At 33.2% G+C, this 18,488-nt stretch overlaps 3 protein-coding genes and 1 pseudogene across 4 annotated transcripts; 1 reads left to right on the plus strand and 3 right to left on the minus strand.

Annotated features, from left to right (window-relative positions):
- Positions 1–8,750: 8,750 nt before the first annotated feature.
- On the minus strand, positions 8,751–9,913 carry LOC132189029 (arogenate dehydratase 3-like). The gene is made up of 2 exons (XM_059603503.1): positions 9,606–9,913; positions 8,751–9,475 (listed from the first exon to the last, which is right to left on the minus strand). Exons 1-2 carry the CDS (start codon positions 9,776–9,778, stop codon positions 9,025–9,027), a joined length of 624 nt encoding a protein of 207 aa, XP_059459486.1. The 5' UTR covers positions 9,779–9,913; the 3' UTR covers positions 8,751–9,024.
- A 2,483-nt stretch (positions 9,914–12,396) lies between these two features.
- Positions 12,397–14,231, minus strand: LOC132189027 (uncharacterized). 2 transcript variants are annotated; one of them, XM_059603501.1, is made up of 6 exons: positions 14,007–14,231; positions 13,652–13,818; positions 13,050–13,190; positions 12,889–12,969; positions 12,639–12,784; positions 12,397–12,557 (listed from the first exon to the last, which is right to left on the minus strand). In XM_059603501.1, exons 1-6 carry the CDS (start codon positions 14,170–14,172, stop codon positions 12,506–12,508), a joined length of 753 nt encoding a protein of 250 aa, XP_059459484.1. In that variant the 5' UTR covers positions 14,173–14,231; the 3' UTR covers positions 12,397–12,505. The 2 variants fall into 2 exon arrangements, with proteins under 2 accessions (XP_059459484.1, XP_059459485.1); XM_059603502.1 differs by having other exon boundaries at positions 13,652–13,848.
- A 789-nt stretch (positions 14,232–15,020) lies between these two features.
- On the plus strand, positions 15,021–15,969 carry LOC132191066 (RNA pseudouridine synthase 2, chloroplastic-like; annotated as a pseudogene).
- A 1,266-nt stretch (positions 15,970–17,235) lies between these two features.
- On the minus strand, positions 17,236–17,989 carry LOC132189060 (ER lumen protein-retaining receptor-like). Its single transcript, XM_059603546.1, has 4 exons — positions 17,791–17,989; positions 17,632–17,712; positions 17,388–17,533; positions 17,236–17,302 (listed from the first exon to the last, which is right to left on the minus strand). The coding sequence occupies exons 1-4, from the start codon at positions 17,962–17,964 to the stop codon at positions 17,251–17,253; spliced, it is 453 nt and encodes a 150-aa protein (XP_059459529.1). The 5' UTR covers positions 17,965–17,989; the 3' UTR covers positions 17,236–17,250.
- Positions 17,990–18,488: the final 499 nt, after the last annotated feature.

Raw genomic sequence — 18,488 nt, forward strand, 5'->3', positions numbered from 1 at the left:
AATGTCTAGTCCATTGGAAAATGATTAGTTACTACTAAGAATTGAAGAGTGTAGAATAGACTAGCTATTTATATTCCTTTATTTGGTTGTAACGTTGGAATAGAACATTGATTATATATTCTTTCGTTTGGTACAATGCAATAGGTTGGTGAATGAAATCATATTGTGATCAAATTTTCTAAAATACTCTTATAAGTTATAATATAAATACAATTTATATTGTTAAAGACTTTTTTTATTAGTATTATTATTTGAAACATAAATAAATATACTATAATTTTTTATTTTTTGTTTTTAATTATGTCTGGCATGTTGCCTTTTTAATTTTATTTTTGCAATTATGCTACAAAATTATTTATATAAAAAAATCACATAAACGTCATATCACCATTTTTTTTTAAACTAGGAAAAACACATCAACCATCTTGATATCATTTTGTAGAAACTCAATTAAAATGGTATAGCAATCGTTTTTAATTAAAAAAATATATATATCACCAAACATCTTAACCATCAAAAAATGGTATAGCAAACGCTCTTAATTAAAAAATGTAAACTAGCATGCAAAAAACTGAATAAAAAACAAATTTAAAAAAAAAAAAAAAACCTGGTACAAAAACGGAGAGAGGGGATGAAAAATTTCTATATACAACAAAAATTGTTATGAATTATATATATATAATACCAATTGGAGGATGCCATAAAAAAGGAATTAAAAAAAAAAAAAAAAAAACTGGTATATAAACAGAAAAGGGATAAAATAAAAAGAACAAAAATAGGAAAAAAAAAAAGTAAGATTTTTTGTGGTAATTTACACGATTAATTTAATCTTATAAGAAAGTATTAGCTAAGCTAATTCTGTGTGTATGTGATTAATAATACCATGAGATTAGACTATTCCTAATAATAGAGTGTTACCAAATAAATGAATACCTATTCCTAGAGTTAGTTAGTTCATTTCAATGGGTCTATTACTCAAACCGAACAAGGCCTAATAATTGTCGAGATATATGGTGGATGCCAGCTAGGAGGTTCAGATATTTATTTTTCGTGGGCTTTTATGGGTTGATGGGTCCCATGGGGCACTTGGACTTTGACAAGGAATGGGCTAGTTCACTTGGGTTGTAGTGCTTAAACCCAAGAATTTTGCTTTAATGGTTGGTTGGCATCCATATCAATATAAAGTTTTATTTTTTATTTTTTTTTAGCAAATACAACAAAATGGAATGGTTATATAGGAGATCTTTCCCATTGTTGATCCTAATAGAAGATATCATAGTGAAGGAATTGAAAATGCTTCTAAATACAAGGTTAGTAGCGGCCCACTTAGTGAGATGGCGTGCATGAAAGTTTGCACCGCAAAAAACTTTAAAAACATTCTAAACTTGAAAATGCTGAAGTCCAAAAGTATGTAAGAGATGATGGGAGATAAGCTCCAATCCGGAAAGAGGGAGAGCTGGTTGATAGCCAAAATAGTTACCAATGAATCACCTTCAAGCAACAGCTTAGAACAGACAAAAGAGAGGGTAAGATTTACACTCATGAGAGCAGTCGTAGCTTCCCCTTTGTTCAAAAATTAATTCTTGAATACAAATATATATATATATATATATATATATATATATGAAATGATGTTGTTTTGGTGTATAAATTTTATAAACGACGTCGTATGTAGTAGGGTATTGCCGTACAAACAACGCCATTTTTTTTTGTTTTTAATTTCCTTTAAAAAAATGGTTAGCGGTTAATAACCACATTAACCCATACATGTCGGTTAACCGCCTAGGCTGTTAGCGAATTTTACTAACAGCTTTAGGCGGTTACCGTTAGAAAAAATAAAAAATAAAATAAAATAAATAAATAGAGAGAGTGCAACAACTGAACAAAGGGAGTAGCAAATTTTTCTTCTTGATGTTTTGGAGGAGCCAGAAACAAGAGAGAAGAAGAAAAATGTGTTGCAAAAAGAAAAAAGAGATCAGCCGCCATCCGTAAAATAAGAGTTTGTATATCTTCCCTCTCCCACAATATCAAATTTCCTGCAACGTCTCATCCCTCTTTCAGCTCTTATGCAACAGTGCTGCTCTTCACGGCACTGTGTTCCATGGTAGCTACATGTAAAACTTTTCCTTTGTATTTCTTAATCTCCATATAAACCTCCATGTTTATAAATAAACGTTGCTTCTCTGTTCTCTGGTAAAGTTAATCTTTCAAAGGAGACCAATCATGCTCTCCCTCCACTTTTCTCTCTCGCCATCCTGGCAAAATCATTTATACTTCAGACCTCGCCTTCTTTCTTTCGGAGCCATAGAGCTCCCTCTAGGGCTTTAAGAACCTTCCTCACAGCCAGTGCCAGTTCTGGTTCCACAAACTCCGATGAAAGCCACGAAGCCCTTGCCGGCCGCAGAGCCGGCCAACTACGGCGGAGTTCGATTGGAAGAGACCGTGTGCATCAATTCAGGCAAGATGAGACTCGATTCTTGGATCTCTTCTCACATTAGCGGCATCAGTAGGGCTCGCGTCCAGACGTCCAGTCTAGTATTCGCTCCGGCCTCGTCGCTTTCAATGGCCGCGTTGTGGATAAGGTAACTTCAATTTCTGCTCTATATTAGCCTCATAATATTGTCGTTATATATTCATCCGTTTCAGTTTAAATTCATCGTCTCTATGCTTGGTTTGGATAGCGTTTTCGTTTACAAGAAACCAGAGCTCTGCTCTGTTCAACTACCGGAAGAGATTTAGAAATTCGATGTTAAATTGGTTCCGATAGGAGGTTAAGATATTCTGGAATGACCTATTTTGAGAGATATTTTTGCTCTCCATGAAGAATTCCGCCATTGTAAAAAATCGAAATTGCGAGTCTGTGTGTACAAAGAGTTTCAAAGAATTTTATTTACAAAAGAACAAAAGCTGCCTCTAGTAGAATTGATGCTCATTCGATGCTTGTAGTGCAAGATACGGGAAATAAATTAGTAAGATAATTTAACCTTTTCATGGTTTAGTTTCACTTTACTTGTTGATGTGGTTCATTGAAGTTACATTAGATATGTTTAGGCCATTTGTTGATATATCGCTTCCCTAGTTAAACCTTCACTGATTTAACTGGTAGCACGTTGGGAGTAATTTAAATTTTCAGCACAATCATCTCAAACTAAGCAGATCATAGATGGTATGGTCCCATTATTTAATTGTAGATTTCCTTGAGATGGTTCCATTTTGTAGGTTTGTTTGTTATCAGAATGGTTTGGTATGCAATGATTGATTTGAATTTTTCAACATTTAACTCAACATCTTGTTGGGGTTATCTCACATCGGTTGTGGAAGGAGTTGGTGGTCGGTTTATGAGTGTGAGGAAAAGCCTCACCTCTTGAGCTAGCTTTTAGAGTTGAGAGAGGCCCAATACCACCTAACACTGGTATCAGAGCCCAAGTTTATCAACAAGTCTCGGCCCAACAGTTCACAGGAGAAACGAGTTGTCGTTGTTAGGGGTGAACACCAATTTCAGATGTTCAGCAGAATTAATCTACCCCTCTTTGTGCAAATTAAAGAGTAACGCAGTAGCAAAATAATTAATCTACCCCTCTTTATCACCACATCAAGAATACATCCATTATTGGACTTGGTATTAGCAATCAAGCGATTGGAGAGGAATTCCAATGATCGACACCAGTCAATACGTAACACTTGTCATCAGGAGCAACACTTTATAATTGCATCAAGATCGGACCACAAACGAACCTTCGATCTCTGACGGATGTAGTTAGGCAAACCCTTTTCTTTTTCTTTTCTTTTCTCTCTCTCTCCCTTGCGCCGTCACTGTTTCTTTCTTCTCCTTATTTCTTTGTCTCTTAGTCTCACCGAAACACACGTAGGTGTGTTCCTTTTATATAGCAACCCTTTTGTTTACTAGTCCACGTGGTGGGTTGGTCCTCACATAAAGAGGACCGCCCCCAACATAATTTAACTCAACATTTAACGTAATCAAATAAATCAAAGTTATAAATTGTGTTAGGAAATGACTTGAGCATTTGTGTTGCTGGAAAATGGTTTCTCAATGCTTTTCTTTCTCTTTAAAGCTTTATAGAATAGTTTTCTTTTTCTTTTTTTCCTGCTTCCTTGAAACTTTTTTTTTCTTCTTACATTTATTTTTTTGTTGTTTGGCACCATCTATTAAATTAATACCCTCTCCCTGTCTCCCTCTTAATTTGAAGCCAAAAGTCCCACAACCAACTCTAAAAAAAAAAAACCAAAATATAAAGCGACATATATTTCAGATAATTGCTTACATTGTATAGATATATTGTTTAGACAGAATTAAAATTTGTATTTGAGTCTGTTTTTGCCCCATTTGGGTATAATAAATTTTGAATCATGGAATCTATTGCTTTTTGGCTTTAGAAACATATGGGTATTCAAAATAAACCAAAAGGAAATCTCAATTTTGACTGTAAATTAGTATTTTCATCTAAGCGGACATCAAATGTTTAATTCTGTAAGTTTTCGGTTCTATCTTGAATCAATAATTTCTTTTGGATTTGTAATTTTCTTTAGGATTATTTTTTTTCTCTTGTTTTCTGTAGGTGGTGCCGATCTTTCATTTACAATTCAGTAAGACATATTATAATCATAATATAAAAAAAAAGAAAAAAAAAAAGAAAAAAAAAAAAGAAGAAGAAGAGTGAGACTCGACGTGTAATAGGCATTAGAAGAAAGTGGTTAGCTATTCAATTAGGTTCATTCTGTTAGGTTCAGTTAGTTAGAAGTTGTTAGTTGAAAAAGGAAGTATAAATAACGCCTTTGAAGATGTAATCAATATCTTTTTGAGAAGTGTAAAAGCATTCCTTAGGAGAATTGCCGTATCGAATTGGCCTTTTCAATAAGAAATAGTAGTTTACTGTTACAAGACGAAACCTTGTTGACGAACTGGGTCTTGCACTCTTGCAGATGTAGCAATTGTGTATACAAATATTTGGAATCCAAATATCTATAGGAAATTTCAAATAAAATTGAATGTGAAACAAATATCTAAAATTTAAAACACTATAGAAGAAGAAGAAGAAGAAGAAGCGTACCGAGAGTGGGATTTGTGAGAAGTAGAATGTGATGTTTTGAGTGTTTTGACTTATTCTACTTAAACCGGTTCATTTATCAAAAAGTACATGTCTTTTTATTTTAAATGCACTGTTTAACTTAAAATGACACCTGTTAACATTTTAAAATGCCATATGTCACAATTTTATGCATTCGTCCTAAAAACTCCCCTATTATATTAGATTAGTAATTAATTCAAGAGATTGTGTACATAATATTGTAATATTAAAAAAAACCAATAACAAATAACAAATAGCATTTTAGATATAAATAAAAGTATTTATGTACAGTAACAATATTAAGAAATTAATGCTACAAAACAAAATAAAATTCTTGAAGAGTACATAAAAAGCATTAAAAACTCTAGATGAAGATTGATGTATTTATATTATGTCGTCATCCAAACAGGATATTGGCAACAAATATCAAATAATGAGTCTAAAGAAATATTTTGCAAATTATTTTAATCAGACGGAATAATTTGCAAATTATCTGAATATTTTGGCATGGCAGGCAATTAATATTTTAAGTAGGTGTATAATTTGATTAGTTTTTTTTTTTTTTTTTTTTTCCAATACATGACAGATTGACAGGTAAAAAAAGAAGCAAAAGAACAAAAGAAAAACCTGTCGTCCTTAGTAGAGAGTCTAGAGACTATAACTCCTAACAAACTATATAACCCACTAACACAATCTATAATGGACTTAATTGTAGGGATAATACGCTACATACAACTCCAAACGGTTAAATTTATCTGTTTTTTCAAATGTGAATGAATCAAGGCAAAAATAATAATGAATGGGGCCGCTTATTTTTATTATGTCACAATTCTTGGCTTGAAAATTTTCAAGGGGATTCAAACAATAAAAAGTGGGACTAAAGATATTATTGTGATTAGAAAATAATTTAGTGGGAATTGATTGGGTTTGTTTTTGAGTTTTTTTTTTTTTTTTTTTAGACACTAAATATTGTTTCATATATAATCTTTCATAATTTACACCATCTTCTGCATGCCATAATTTTATGAAATACATTTTTCTCGATATATTAGATTTTTAATTAGACTTATGGTTAATTTGGCATTTTTTCATGACTCAGTTCTGCCAAATCTTAGTATTACTGATCGACATGTTACTTCATTTAAATAAAATTAAAAAAGAGATATGAATGTGTACGTCAACAGTAACGGCATTCAGATATCATAAAATGCTGTGTAATTCAAATCAAAGAAACAGAAAGCAATAAAGAAGATGGAGATCTAATTGGGGTCTAAAAACCTTTTGATATTAATTTAATTCATAACCAATTCCAATTTTAGAAATCATTAAATGATTTTAATGATTATTTAATAATTACATCATAATTATTTGGCCTTCAAACCCAAATGTAGAAAAAGCAGAACGTAGAAACAACTTATAGTTTTTCAAAAAAAAAAAAAAAGAAAGAAAAAGAAACAACTTATAGAAAATAAATTAGGAAATAACTCCACCACTTAATCATATCCGTAACTCTAATTTTTCTAAGGAAAACCCCTTCTTTTTTTATTTTCATCTCCGCGAACATGGATTTGAGAATTGAGCCATTTTTTAATCTGGGTTTCCATGGGAATTTTTTTTTTTCAAATAGACTCATCAAAAATGATAACATGCAACAGCAAATCGAACAATAACAGTGAATGACAGTGCTAACATAAACAATAACATTGGACAATGACAATTTGTAAACATAATAAAAACAATTGAAATTTTAACAATGGGGATTTTATTAAATAAACTTAAATAAATGCATACAATAAATGATAGTTTGTAAAAGGAATAGAATAAACTTACTGGGTGTACTTACCCAGTAATGGAAGAAATGGAATTTCTGTTGCAAAAAACTTACTGGGTGTAGAATGAAGGATGTTCCAGAGGTATAATGGAGTAGAAACTGTTTCAGAGGGTGTTTGTTGTAGAATGGGATAGAAACTGTTTTAGTAGTTTTGTTTAGTGGTTGAGCATACAGTTTTTTGGTTTTTTTTTTTTTTTTTGTGTTTCATTTGTAGAAACGGTTTGTTTGTTTGTTTTGTTTTGTTTTTTCAATTTTTTCATTTGTTTTGTTTTGTTTTAAATGTACCATTTAATTTAAACGATTTAATTAAAAGTAAACATTTGTCAGATAAATGAAACGACATGTGTCAAGCTATTAGACTCTCATGTTTAAAACTTTTAAAAGTAAACAGTTGTCAAATAAATGAAGCGCCACGCGTCAAGATATTAGATCATCCTGTTTAAAACTTTCAAAAGTAAGCAGTTGTCAGATAAATTAAGCGCCATGTGTCAAGCTATTAGTCTCTCTTGTTTAAAACTCCTCTATTATATATAAAAATATAATATTAGATATGATGAGATCCTGATCCATCCTTAATACCTATAAAGTACAAACAATTCGGCAACTTCTTTGTCTCTTTTTTAGAGGAATCTCTTGTTTTTTTGTTATTACCATCTTGTTATATCATGTTATTTTCAAAATGGTGATTAAAAAACGAGGTGTATAGAGATAGAGACATCATTTTATTTGATTTTTTATATAATGAGAAGAAATTCTATATATGTACGGTTAATCATAAATAGATTATATTGGATTAATATAATAATAAATTTGAAGTTCTTGAGGTACTTCTCATTCAAATATGGAATATTATATCACTTAAACCATTCGAATCAGTAAAGCATAGAGCATTCTTACTACAAACCTGTAACATGCATATGAAAATACATATATTTGTTTTAATAGTATGTATTAATAGCTTAAAAAAAAATGTCGTTCTTAGAGGTTGGTTTAATTGTAAGAAATTTGTGTCTATGAATAAATATAGGTCATCAACATGGTTATCTAAAATAATGTTATTTAGTAGATTATTTATTAAAAAAAAATGTTATTTAGTAAATTGTTATACAATTATCGTACAAAATATATATATATATATATATTATTTTTTGTATTCAAGATATTCAAACTTTATATTGATATGGATGCCAACCAACCAGTAATCCAAAAAGCAAAATTCTTCGGTTTAAAGCACAACAACCCAAGTCAACTAGCCCATTCCTTGTCAAAGTCCAAGTGCCCCTTGGGACCAATAACCCATAAAAGCCCACGAAAAATAAATATTTGATCCTCCTAGCTGGCATCCACCATATATCTCGACTCTCAATACTGTCTGCATCCACTTTATGCATCCACGGTGATCGGCTTTACAGTATAAGTTCAGTGTTGCGTCTAAAAGTATAACCAGTGTTGTTTCAAAAATCTATCTTTCACGAGTGCATTGCACGAAAATGGAAATCTGCGTCTTGTGAAACAAAATCTGTCTTTCACAATTGCGTTGCACAAAAATGGAAATCTGCGTTTGTGCTGTTTCAAAAACCAGAAGACAGTGAATCAATTTCGTAGCAGAAAATTTTCTTCTGCAAGTTTGGGCGCCCGAGAGATTGCACTAAAATAAAAAGGCTGGCAACAGGTAACAGCAATTTTGTTTGGAAAGGCTTTAAGGCCTTTGTAAGGCAATACGACTACTATTTTATTTTGTAAGAATGACAATACGATTTTGTTTATAAAAAGCAACCCACCCAGCCTCCCTACCATACCAGCATTCACTATTCTGTAATGTCTCCTTAAAAAATATAGGCTTTCTTTGGCTTTTTTTCAATCGTAAGTTTGTCGCCTCCCTTGTCATTTTAGGATGGCACTCGTACGAGAACGAGAAGGAGAATGGCATGAGAATCTATTTGACTTGCATAATCAGTATTTTTGCGGTAAGCCCTGCACTATACCTACTGGGTTCTAACAAGTTACTCGCCTCTTATTTTGAGAACGAAGCCAATGCTGAGAGGTGGAAGAGGATTTGCGCTAAGCTAATACGTGGGCTGGCTTTCCATGTCGTTTGTGAGTAAGTTACTCATAGGGTTTGATGTACATGTTTGCTGTTTTGTCGCACGGAATGGCTTCGCAGTTCGGATAGGCCTTTCCGGCGGCGGCTTCGGAGTACGCGCCGGGCACCCCTTGGTAAGCAACTCGGAGCTGCGAGCCGTGCATCAGAGCCGGGGACAGGTCCGTTATGGTGAGCGCCTTATGTGCCAGCTGATGCGGCTTGTTGTGGTTGCTGTCGGTGCTAATCGGAACCAGGTCGAGATCGATACTGTGACCATTAACGGCCGCCACATGGCCGGCACCCCCGGCCGCCCCACCTCCTCCGGCAGCTCCGGGCTTCTCCGTGGGTTGCTCCTGGGAAACAACCTTACTGGCGAGGATAGCGCAGGAGCTCTGCCAGTCGGCTCTGCTCAAACCGACGCCGTTGGGGAAGTTAACGGAGTCGGATCGGTAAACGCTCTGGACGACGAGTCGGCTGGGACCGAGTCGGGACAAAGAAGGCCGAATCGACAAACATGTACATCAAAGCAAAGCAAGTTAGTTACTTATAGGATTCACTTAGAATAATAGTGCGTCAAAATATGTACATCCTATGAGTAACTTACTCACAAACGACATGGAAAGCCAGCCCACGTACGAGCTTAGCGCAAATCCTCTTCCACCTCTCAGCATCGACTTCGTTCTCAAAATAAGAGGTGAGTAACTTGTTAGAACCCAGTAGGTATAGTGCAAGGCTTACCGCAAAAATACTGATCATGCAAGTCAAATAGATTCTCATGACATTCTCCTTCTCGTTCTCGTACGAGTGCCATCCTAAAATGACAAGAGAGGCGACAAACTTGCAATCGAAAAAAAGCCATAAGAAAGCCTATATTTTTTAAGGAGACATTACAGAATAGTGAATGCTGGTATGGTAGGGAGGCTGGGTGGGTTGCTTTTTATAAACAAAATCGTATTGTCATTCTTACAAAATAAAATAAAATAGTAGTCGTATTGCCTTACAAAGCCTTAAAGCCTTTCCAAACAAAATTGCTGTTACCTGTTGTCAGCCTTTCTATTTTAGTGCAATCTCTCGGGCGCCCAAACTTGCAGAAGAAACAGACTTTTAGTGCAATTTTTGAAACAGACTTTTAGACGCAACACTGAACATTGTGAAGCAGATCACCGTGGATGCTTAAAGTGGACGCAAACAGTATTGATAGTCGAGATATATGGTGGATGCCAGCTAAGAGGATCAGATATTTATTTTTCGTGGGCTTTTATGGGTTGTTGGGTCCCAAGGGGCACTTGGACTTTGACAAGGAATAGGCTAGTTTACTTGGGTTGTTGTGCTTTAAACCGAAGAATTTTGCTTTTTGGATTACTGGGTGGTTGGCATCCATATCAATATAAAGTTTGAATATCTTGAATACAAAAAATAATATATATATATTGTATGATAATTATAAAATTATCACCATCACTTTCTCTTTACGTGAAATTTCATCCAATACTATATACCCTTTCCAAGATAAATGGCATAGAAAACTGAGATTTTGTCTCTCCAAGGACCAAGATGCAACCGTAACCAAAAGAAATCCATTTTATGGCATAGAAAAATGGTTGATTTGTTTCATATCAAAATGCATACATTCTTGATCTTGAAGAAAACATTTTAAGAAATCCAATGATACTGGGTTACCAGGGTGGCCGTCCACCCAAAAAAATATTTTGTGATTTTTAGTTGTTGTTTTTTAGGTGTGCAGAAAAATAATAATAAAATTAATAGTATTTTGAAAAATTCATTTAAAAAATAATAATTATTATTATTTTTTTTTTTAGGAATTACTATTCTTATGAATGATGTTCAGCCAAACAAAGAAAAAGCTATTCTATTATAATAATTATTCATTTCCGATAATTCATTCTGCATACCAAACAAACATGCTTTAAGCCTTTTATTCTAAGGGGTAATTTTTTTTTTTTCTAATTTATTCTAAGGGGTAAGTACATATGAATTGACACTCTCCGCATTGAACTACCATTTTGTTACCGAAGGTCCAAAACAGCCTATGTAACTATGTTAGACAACATCTTCAAATAAGACAACGTCCCACCCATCACGTGCACATCGCAGCATGCAGTTTTCTTCATTTTTCTTCCTTTTTTGACCTCATGGTGAAGGTTGGGACTATTTTTGTATTTTGCTCCTTTAATGAGTTTAATCCACGAGTGATTTTGTGGGTTTTTTTTTTTTAAAAAAAAAACCATCAATAGAGTAGTAATGGCCTTTACTGAGGAAAATTTCGAACGAATGTTTTATGGTTATGTGAATTATTATGTAAGAATTAGTTAAAATTATTTGTAAGTAATTGTGTCGTTGAAATTTCTCTTCTCTTCATACTGGCTGGCATAAGTTAAAAGGGTATAAAGAAAATTAACACATTAAACACCACTTAGAACCCAAAGAACCAAATTTCACTATTACACGAGATTATTCCTCAAAAGAAAAGACAATAGTATAAACTTCTCTTTTACCGGAAAACAAATAGGCTAAAAGCAGAAGGACCGAAACAAGCCTTTTATAATGATGATATATATATATATATACCAAAAATATGTTTCGAAATTTTTGAACATATATTATCTTCTAATGATATATAGTAAAAAGTTCACATCAAGTCAATCTTTAATAATTGAATCTCAACTCATTTCTTAAAAAAATCTTACATAGTGTTTTTTGCTTTTTAATTGTAATGTGAAACAAATATAAAAATAGTTTTGAATTGTTTATTAATACTTTCATTTTTTTGTTGTCCAAAAAAATATTATCAAACTGAGTCCAAAGTTTTTCTTTCATAGATTGATCAAAACTTAGCAAAGTTGTGCTTGACGTCTTCTCATGATATCAAGAGGTTTGTCTATATATAATTGATTTTGTGTAAACTTCCAAACAATCATCAATAATATTAATCTTCTCCAACGTACAAATTTTCAACATAAATAAAATAGAACACTAATTCATGGACAGAAAAAATAAAAAAATAAAAAAAAAGCAAAATTTTTTTTTTAATCCTCTCAGAAGCAAAGTAACCAAAGTCCCACCAACGAGGCAATCTTAAAACCCAATCAGTTTCTCTTAAGCTTAAAAAAGAAGAAGGATCAAATACAAGTTAAAACATTCGGACCTCTGTTATTATGAAATGAATTACATCTCTATTTATTAAGGCATAAACTTTTACGTGCTTTTTATTCTGTAAATGATGTAAATGCCACAAAGATCTCATAGCAAGTGAGACAATATCTTGGATCATTTAATTAGTAAATTTGAAAAAAAAAAAAAAAAAAAAATGTCTAGTAAGACATTTATATAAAATCATATATAACTAACAAGGAATATTCAAAAACTATGCTGACTATGAGATCGAGATCGAGATCCCCTGCAATCGATTGTACTCTAAATTAAATGACATTACTTAGTTAACTTGATACGTACAAAATAAAAACTTTTGGAAGCATCCCAAGCTCACACCACTCCCGATGGGAGATGCATGTCTTCACGATCTACATCAAAATGGCTGCATCCAAAGGAGAAACGTTTAGAATTAACGTGCTTCCTAGGAGCAAGTTTGCAAATGAAATCAAAGCAATTTACATACCTGGTAAAGTAGTAGTAGCAAAAATCTGCAAGAATGAAACCATTTACAATTTCGGAGAGGACACCCATAATAGTCCACCATATATTATCATAACTCACAAAATCATAACCCAAAAAAGTCACCGATTGTCCTCGAGTAAGCAATATCTGCATAAAAGAATCAAATCATATATATCATCAATAGCTTGGAAAGAAATTGAGCTACCATTAAATATTACCATATACAAATTAAGAACCAAATCATATCTCACCTCGATAATCCAATTTTCAACATATACTAATCTCGAATACCCTAGCCAACATATATATTGTGCAGAAATTGGATCAACACTCTGAGAATTTGAAGAAAGAAAAGATGAGAAACCAATGTCTGAAGGTCAGTCCACCATCAAATTAAAAGAATAAAACATACTTCTCTCTTCCGCATGACCTGCAGCTGAGGTAGCATCGAAATAGAATTAAGATAACAACAGAAGGCCACGGTAATCCCACTCCAACTATTTTCCTGGGCCATGGGATGAATTACTAATGATAGCAAAGCACAAGGTACCAGCTGCATCGAGGTAAAGCCATGACATATATAGATTATACTAAGAAAAGACCAGGAGGTAAATTTCCAAAATAAATAAAAATAATCATAATAAATTAACAAAAAGATGGTAAATATGTAATGTAGTAGATTCCAACAAATAACCTTTACTTTTTTCTTCCAAATCATTGCGACAGAAAAAAGTGATAAGTAACATGTTTAGTCAAGAATAGGGAAATTTAATCATTTAATAAATTAATCATGTTAAGCAATGATAGTCCTGCCAACCCAATTAAGAGCATCTTATAGGTCAAGAAAACCTGACAACTGATAATTGAATTGACCTCATATATAAGCCTAGCTTGTCAAATTTATGCAAGTTTAAAACACATGTATCAAGTAAAATTGAATCAAGATTTATAGGCGAATGTATGCTGCAATTGTGAATGTTAAAACTATTTACTGCAAAAGAATTGAGGGCTTACCAGGTATAACAATTTGAAGTTGTGCTGTTTGTCCACATAACTAGACTTATATTTAAAACCAACCATATAGATGGCCACAAGTGTTCCCAAAATTGAATTTATATCAAGCGGGCGTAATTCGGATTTCACGAGTCCACCATAAGACACTTTAACCACCAGATGTAAAGCTGTTAGATGCAGTGATTTGAGTGAAAGCCCTAAAACCAGTAAAATCAAAGCTATGCGGTAAGTATCAAGTTTTGTATCAACATTTCCCAAGCTAGAAACTGATTCATTGTCTTTGTAATGAAAAGATACAAAAATTGTCAAACCACTAAAAGACTTGAGTTGAGTGTGTTCTTTAATTTTCTCTTACCAGCACATGTGTCCTTCTGGATGAGGGTGACACTAAGGAAAATGGCTCCTGTCATGTGAATGGCATCTCCTATTAAGGAAATTCCTCCCGGATCTAAAATATTTAGCCACCGCGTGATACCCAGACCACCCAGGAAGAGAAAAGTCACCCCGACCACGACATCCATCGGCCATGGAGGCTTTTCCCCTGACTCTACAGACGCCGATTTCCTCTTTTTCGCGCTCATTAATTCTCTCCACCAATAGCGGTGATGTGGAGTTGGCAAAACAAACAAGGATATATACGTGGTGTATTAAGGTCGAAAACAGAACCTTATATATAAAAGGGTAAAGTCGGTTATAGCCCTTCCTAGTACAAGTATATCTTGGACTTGTCTCCAAAACCCAAAAGGTAATACAAGACCCATCACCCATACACAAAAGGAGAAGCAGCTGGCCCACATATTGATGGGTTTGTAAGTCACCCACGTCAACAGTTTTACATCAAGTAATCCAGTAATCGAACAACCAAACCAGTATTAGAGCATTCAAATATGAGCTCTATCAATATAAACGTGCATTACGACCTTTTGTTTGCATGTTTACTTCAAGAATGGAACGTTTAACATTGGATTTTATTTAATAATGTCTTTATTATTATTTGATTCTCTTATTTATTGCTATCAATTTTTTTAACCTTATTTATTTTGGAATGTTTGACAATCAAATGATATTAATTTTTTTTTTAAAAAAAAATTAAGTAGCTAGGTGCCCTTAATTAAAGCATATATATATATTGACTGCAATTAGGTCTTTAATTTTTTATTTTTTATTTTTTATTTTATTTTATGAAAGTTGTTTTATTATGATTCATTAATTGAAGGCCTTATTAAATTGGGGAACAGGATCCTCTACATTTCAAATGAACTGAAGAATATCCAGTTAGTTATACTTTAGAGGTATTTTTGTCTTTTCACTTTTTGACTGATATCTTATCCATCAAAGAGTGCAACACTCTCGTCCTACTATTGGGAAGATGAATAACCTACATAAAGTGAGTGCATTTTAAAGGCATTTGTGGGTGTTAAGTCTTATACTGCTTCTTTACATATTGAGATTGAACTTTATAAGTAATTATTGGGAGTTGCAAATTTACTAGTCCTGTTAGAGTGATAGCGTAAAAGTAACTAGCATTTTTTATGGGTCGATGCAACTGAACCTTTAGAATGAAACGTGTTAGCATTGGCCATCAACTCAAACACTTGTGAAGTTTTAGTAGTTTAGTTTTCAGCCAAATGGAGAATTATATATACACACACATAAGGAGCATTCAGGAATCAGGCTTCAGAAGTTGTTGTCGGCGACAATTTCATCTTGACACTAAATGACATTTCTGTTCTGATTTAGGTTGTTCATCCAGCACCTGGGAATGCTACTGGCACACTTGTAAATGGTATTCTACATCATTGCAGTCTTCCAGTTGTTGCATTTTCGAATGAGGAAGTTCTTTCAGATGTTGAGAAAATTTCTGATGATGAGCTCAGTAGCTTATTTATAGACCCAAGTCCTAACGAGTGGTTATCTTCCAACCAAATTGGGGCAGCTATTCGCCTAGGGATTGTGCACAGAATGGACAAAAGCACTAGTGGATTACTTGTTTTTGCAAAGGTAACCCCCTATCACTTGATAACTGGTCCTAAGCACCAGAAACTAGAAAACTACCATTCTGTTTATAATAGTGGATTTGTCCTGTGGACAATTAAACTCTGACGGCAGAATGATCACTCTCATGCCCATTTATTTGAACAATTCAAGCTACATACCATCCAAAGAGTAAACATTAGTCTTAGTTTTGGAGTGCCATCTCCAACTACTAGGTGTGTTGAGGTCCCAATTGGTCGTGATTTATAAATAATCAGATTTGCATGGCCGCTGTATCGGGATCAAGTAACTGTAGACAGGCCCACCATGCTGCTAGTAGGTGATTGATGGTCCTCCATCACTTCCATTATCATGTTGCTTAAGTTATGCTTCACAATGTTGGTAAATGCAACTATTCAGGAGAGAGAGAATATGATATGGCAGTAGGGATTTAAATCCAGAGCATTTAGACTACCTTGCTATCAGAAATGAACCCTTAAGGCCTAAAGTAGTGAAATATAGGAATTTGTATTGTTTATTAATACTTTCATTTTTTATTTTTTTTTGGTTGTCCTAAAAAATATTATCAAACGAGTCCAAAGTTTTTCTTTCATAGATTGATCATAACTTAGCAAAGTTGTGCTTGACGTCTTCTCATGATATCAAAGTTTGTCTATAATTGATTTTGTGTAAACTTCCAAACAATCATCAATAATATTAATCTTCTCCAATGTACAAAATTTTAACATAAATAAAATAGAACACTAATTCATGGACAGAAAAAATAAATAATTAAAAATAAGCAAAACATTTTTTTTTTGTAAAATCCACTTAACCCCCCCAATCTACAACTTTAATAACAATCTATCTCTCAAACTATCGATTAAGACAATTTACCTCTCAAACTACCAAAACAATGACAATGTATCTCCCAATGCTAGCAAAATGACAAAATTACCACTATAGAATTTTCAATAAGACAAAAATACCCTTAAAATTTTGAAAAAAAATTAAAACTTAGTATTTTTATTTTTATTTCAATAAGGGTAATTTCGTTATTTTTTTAAAATTGGGGGTACATTGTCATTGTTTGGTAGTTTGAGGAGTATATTATTGCAATTGATAATTTAAAAGGTAGATTTGTCATTGAGATAGTAGTTTGAGGGGGTTAAATGGACTTTACCCCTTTTTTTTTAATCCTCTCGGAAGCAAAGTAACCAAAGTCCCACCAACGAGGCAATCTTAAAACCCAATAAGTTTCTCTTAAGCTTGTAAAAAAAAAAAAAAAAGCGGATCAAATACAAGTTCAAAATATTCGGACCTCTGTTATTATGAAATGAATTACATCTCTATTTGTTAAGGCATAAACTTTTTAAGTGCTTTTTATTCTAATGATGTAAATGCCACAAAGATCTCATAGCAAGTGAAACAATATCTTGGATCATTTAATTAGCAAATTAGAAAGAAAAAAAAATGTCTAGTAGGACATTTATATAAAATCATATATAACTAGCAAGGAATATTCAAAAACTAAGCTTTGACTATGAGATCGATTGTACTAAAAATTAAATTACATTACTTAGTTAACTTGATACAAATTAAAAACTTTTGGAAGCATCCGAAGCTCACACCACTCCCGATGGGAGATGCATGTCTTCACGTTCTACATCAAAATCACTGCATCCAAAGGAGAAACGTTTAGAATTAATGTGCTTCCTAGCTAGGAGCAAGTCTGCAAAATCAAATTAAGCAGTTTACATACAAGGTCATGTAGTAGTAGCAATAATCAGCAAGAATGAAACCATTCACAATTTCAGAGAGGACACCCATAACAGCCCACCATATATTATCATAACGCACAAAATCATAACCCAAAAATGTCACCGATTGTCCTCGAGTAAGCAATATCTGCATAAAAGAATCAAATCATATATATCAATAGCTTGGAAAGAAATTGAGCTACCATTAATTACCATATACAAATTAAGAACCAAATCATATCTCACCTCGATAATCCAATTTTCAACATATACTAATCTTGCACACCCCAGCCAAAACATATATTGTGCTGTAACTCGATCAACACTCTTGAGAATTTGAAGAAAGAAAAGATGAGAAAACAATGTCTAAAGGTCAGTGCACCATCAAAAAAGAATAAAACATACCTCTCTCTTCCGTATGACCTGCAGCTGAGGTAGCAACGAAATAGAATTAAGATAAGAACAGAAGGCCACGGCAATCCCACTCCAGCTATTTTTTGATGCCGTGGGATGTATTACTAATGATAGCAAAGCACAAGGTATCAGCTGCATCGAGGTAAAGCCATAACATATATACATTAAATTAAGAAAAGTCCAGGAGGTAAATTTCCAAAACAAAAAAAATAATAATAATCATAATAAATTAACACAAAGATGGTAAATATGTAATGTAGTAGATTCCAACAAATAAACGTTTACTTTTTTCTTCCAAATCATTGTGACAAGTCATATGTTTAGTTTCGAAATCACCACTTTACTTAAAAGCTTAAGCTTAAATTTAATCATTTAATCATGTTAAAGGAAACCTAATGTAAACCTATCAAAGCAATGATAGTGGGGGTGTCAACCTGGTCCGGTTTCCCGGTTTTTGGCCAAAACTGGGAACCGAAACCGTTAACCGGGGTCCCGGTTACTGGCCAGTTCCCGGTTTTACCCGGTCCGGTAACCGGTTTTTTAAGAAAATTATTTTTTGGGCTTATTTTAGGTATTGGCCTAAAATAAACCAATTTTTTTCATAAGTTGGCTCATTTTTAAAAAAAATTATTAGTTTTTTCGTCTAAATTAAAGGAGCTTTGTTGTGATTGTTCCAAATAATTATTACA

The sequence above is a fragment of the Corylus avellana genome, chromosome ca8 (genome assembly GCF_901000735.1).
Source record: "Corylus avellana chromosome ca8, CavTom2PMs-1.0".
In the NCBI taxonomy this organism is placed as follows: Eukaryota; Viridiplantae; Streptophyta; class Magnoliopsida; order Fagales; family Betulaceae; genus Corylus; species Corylus avellana.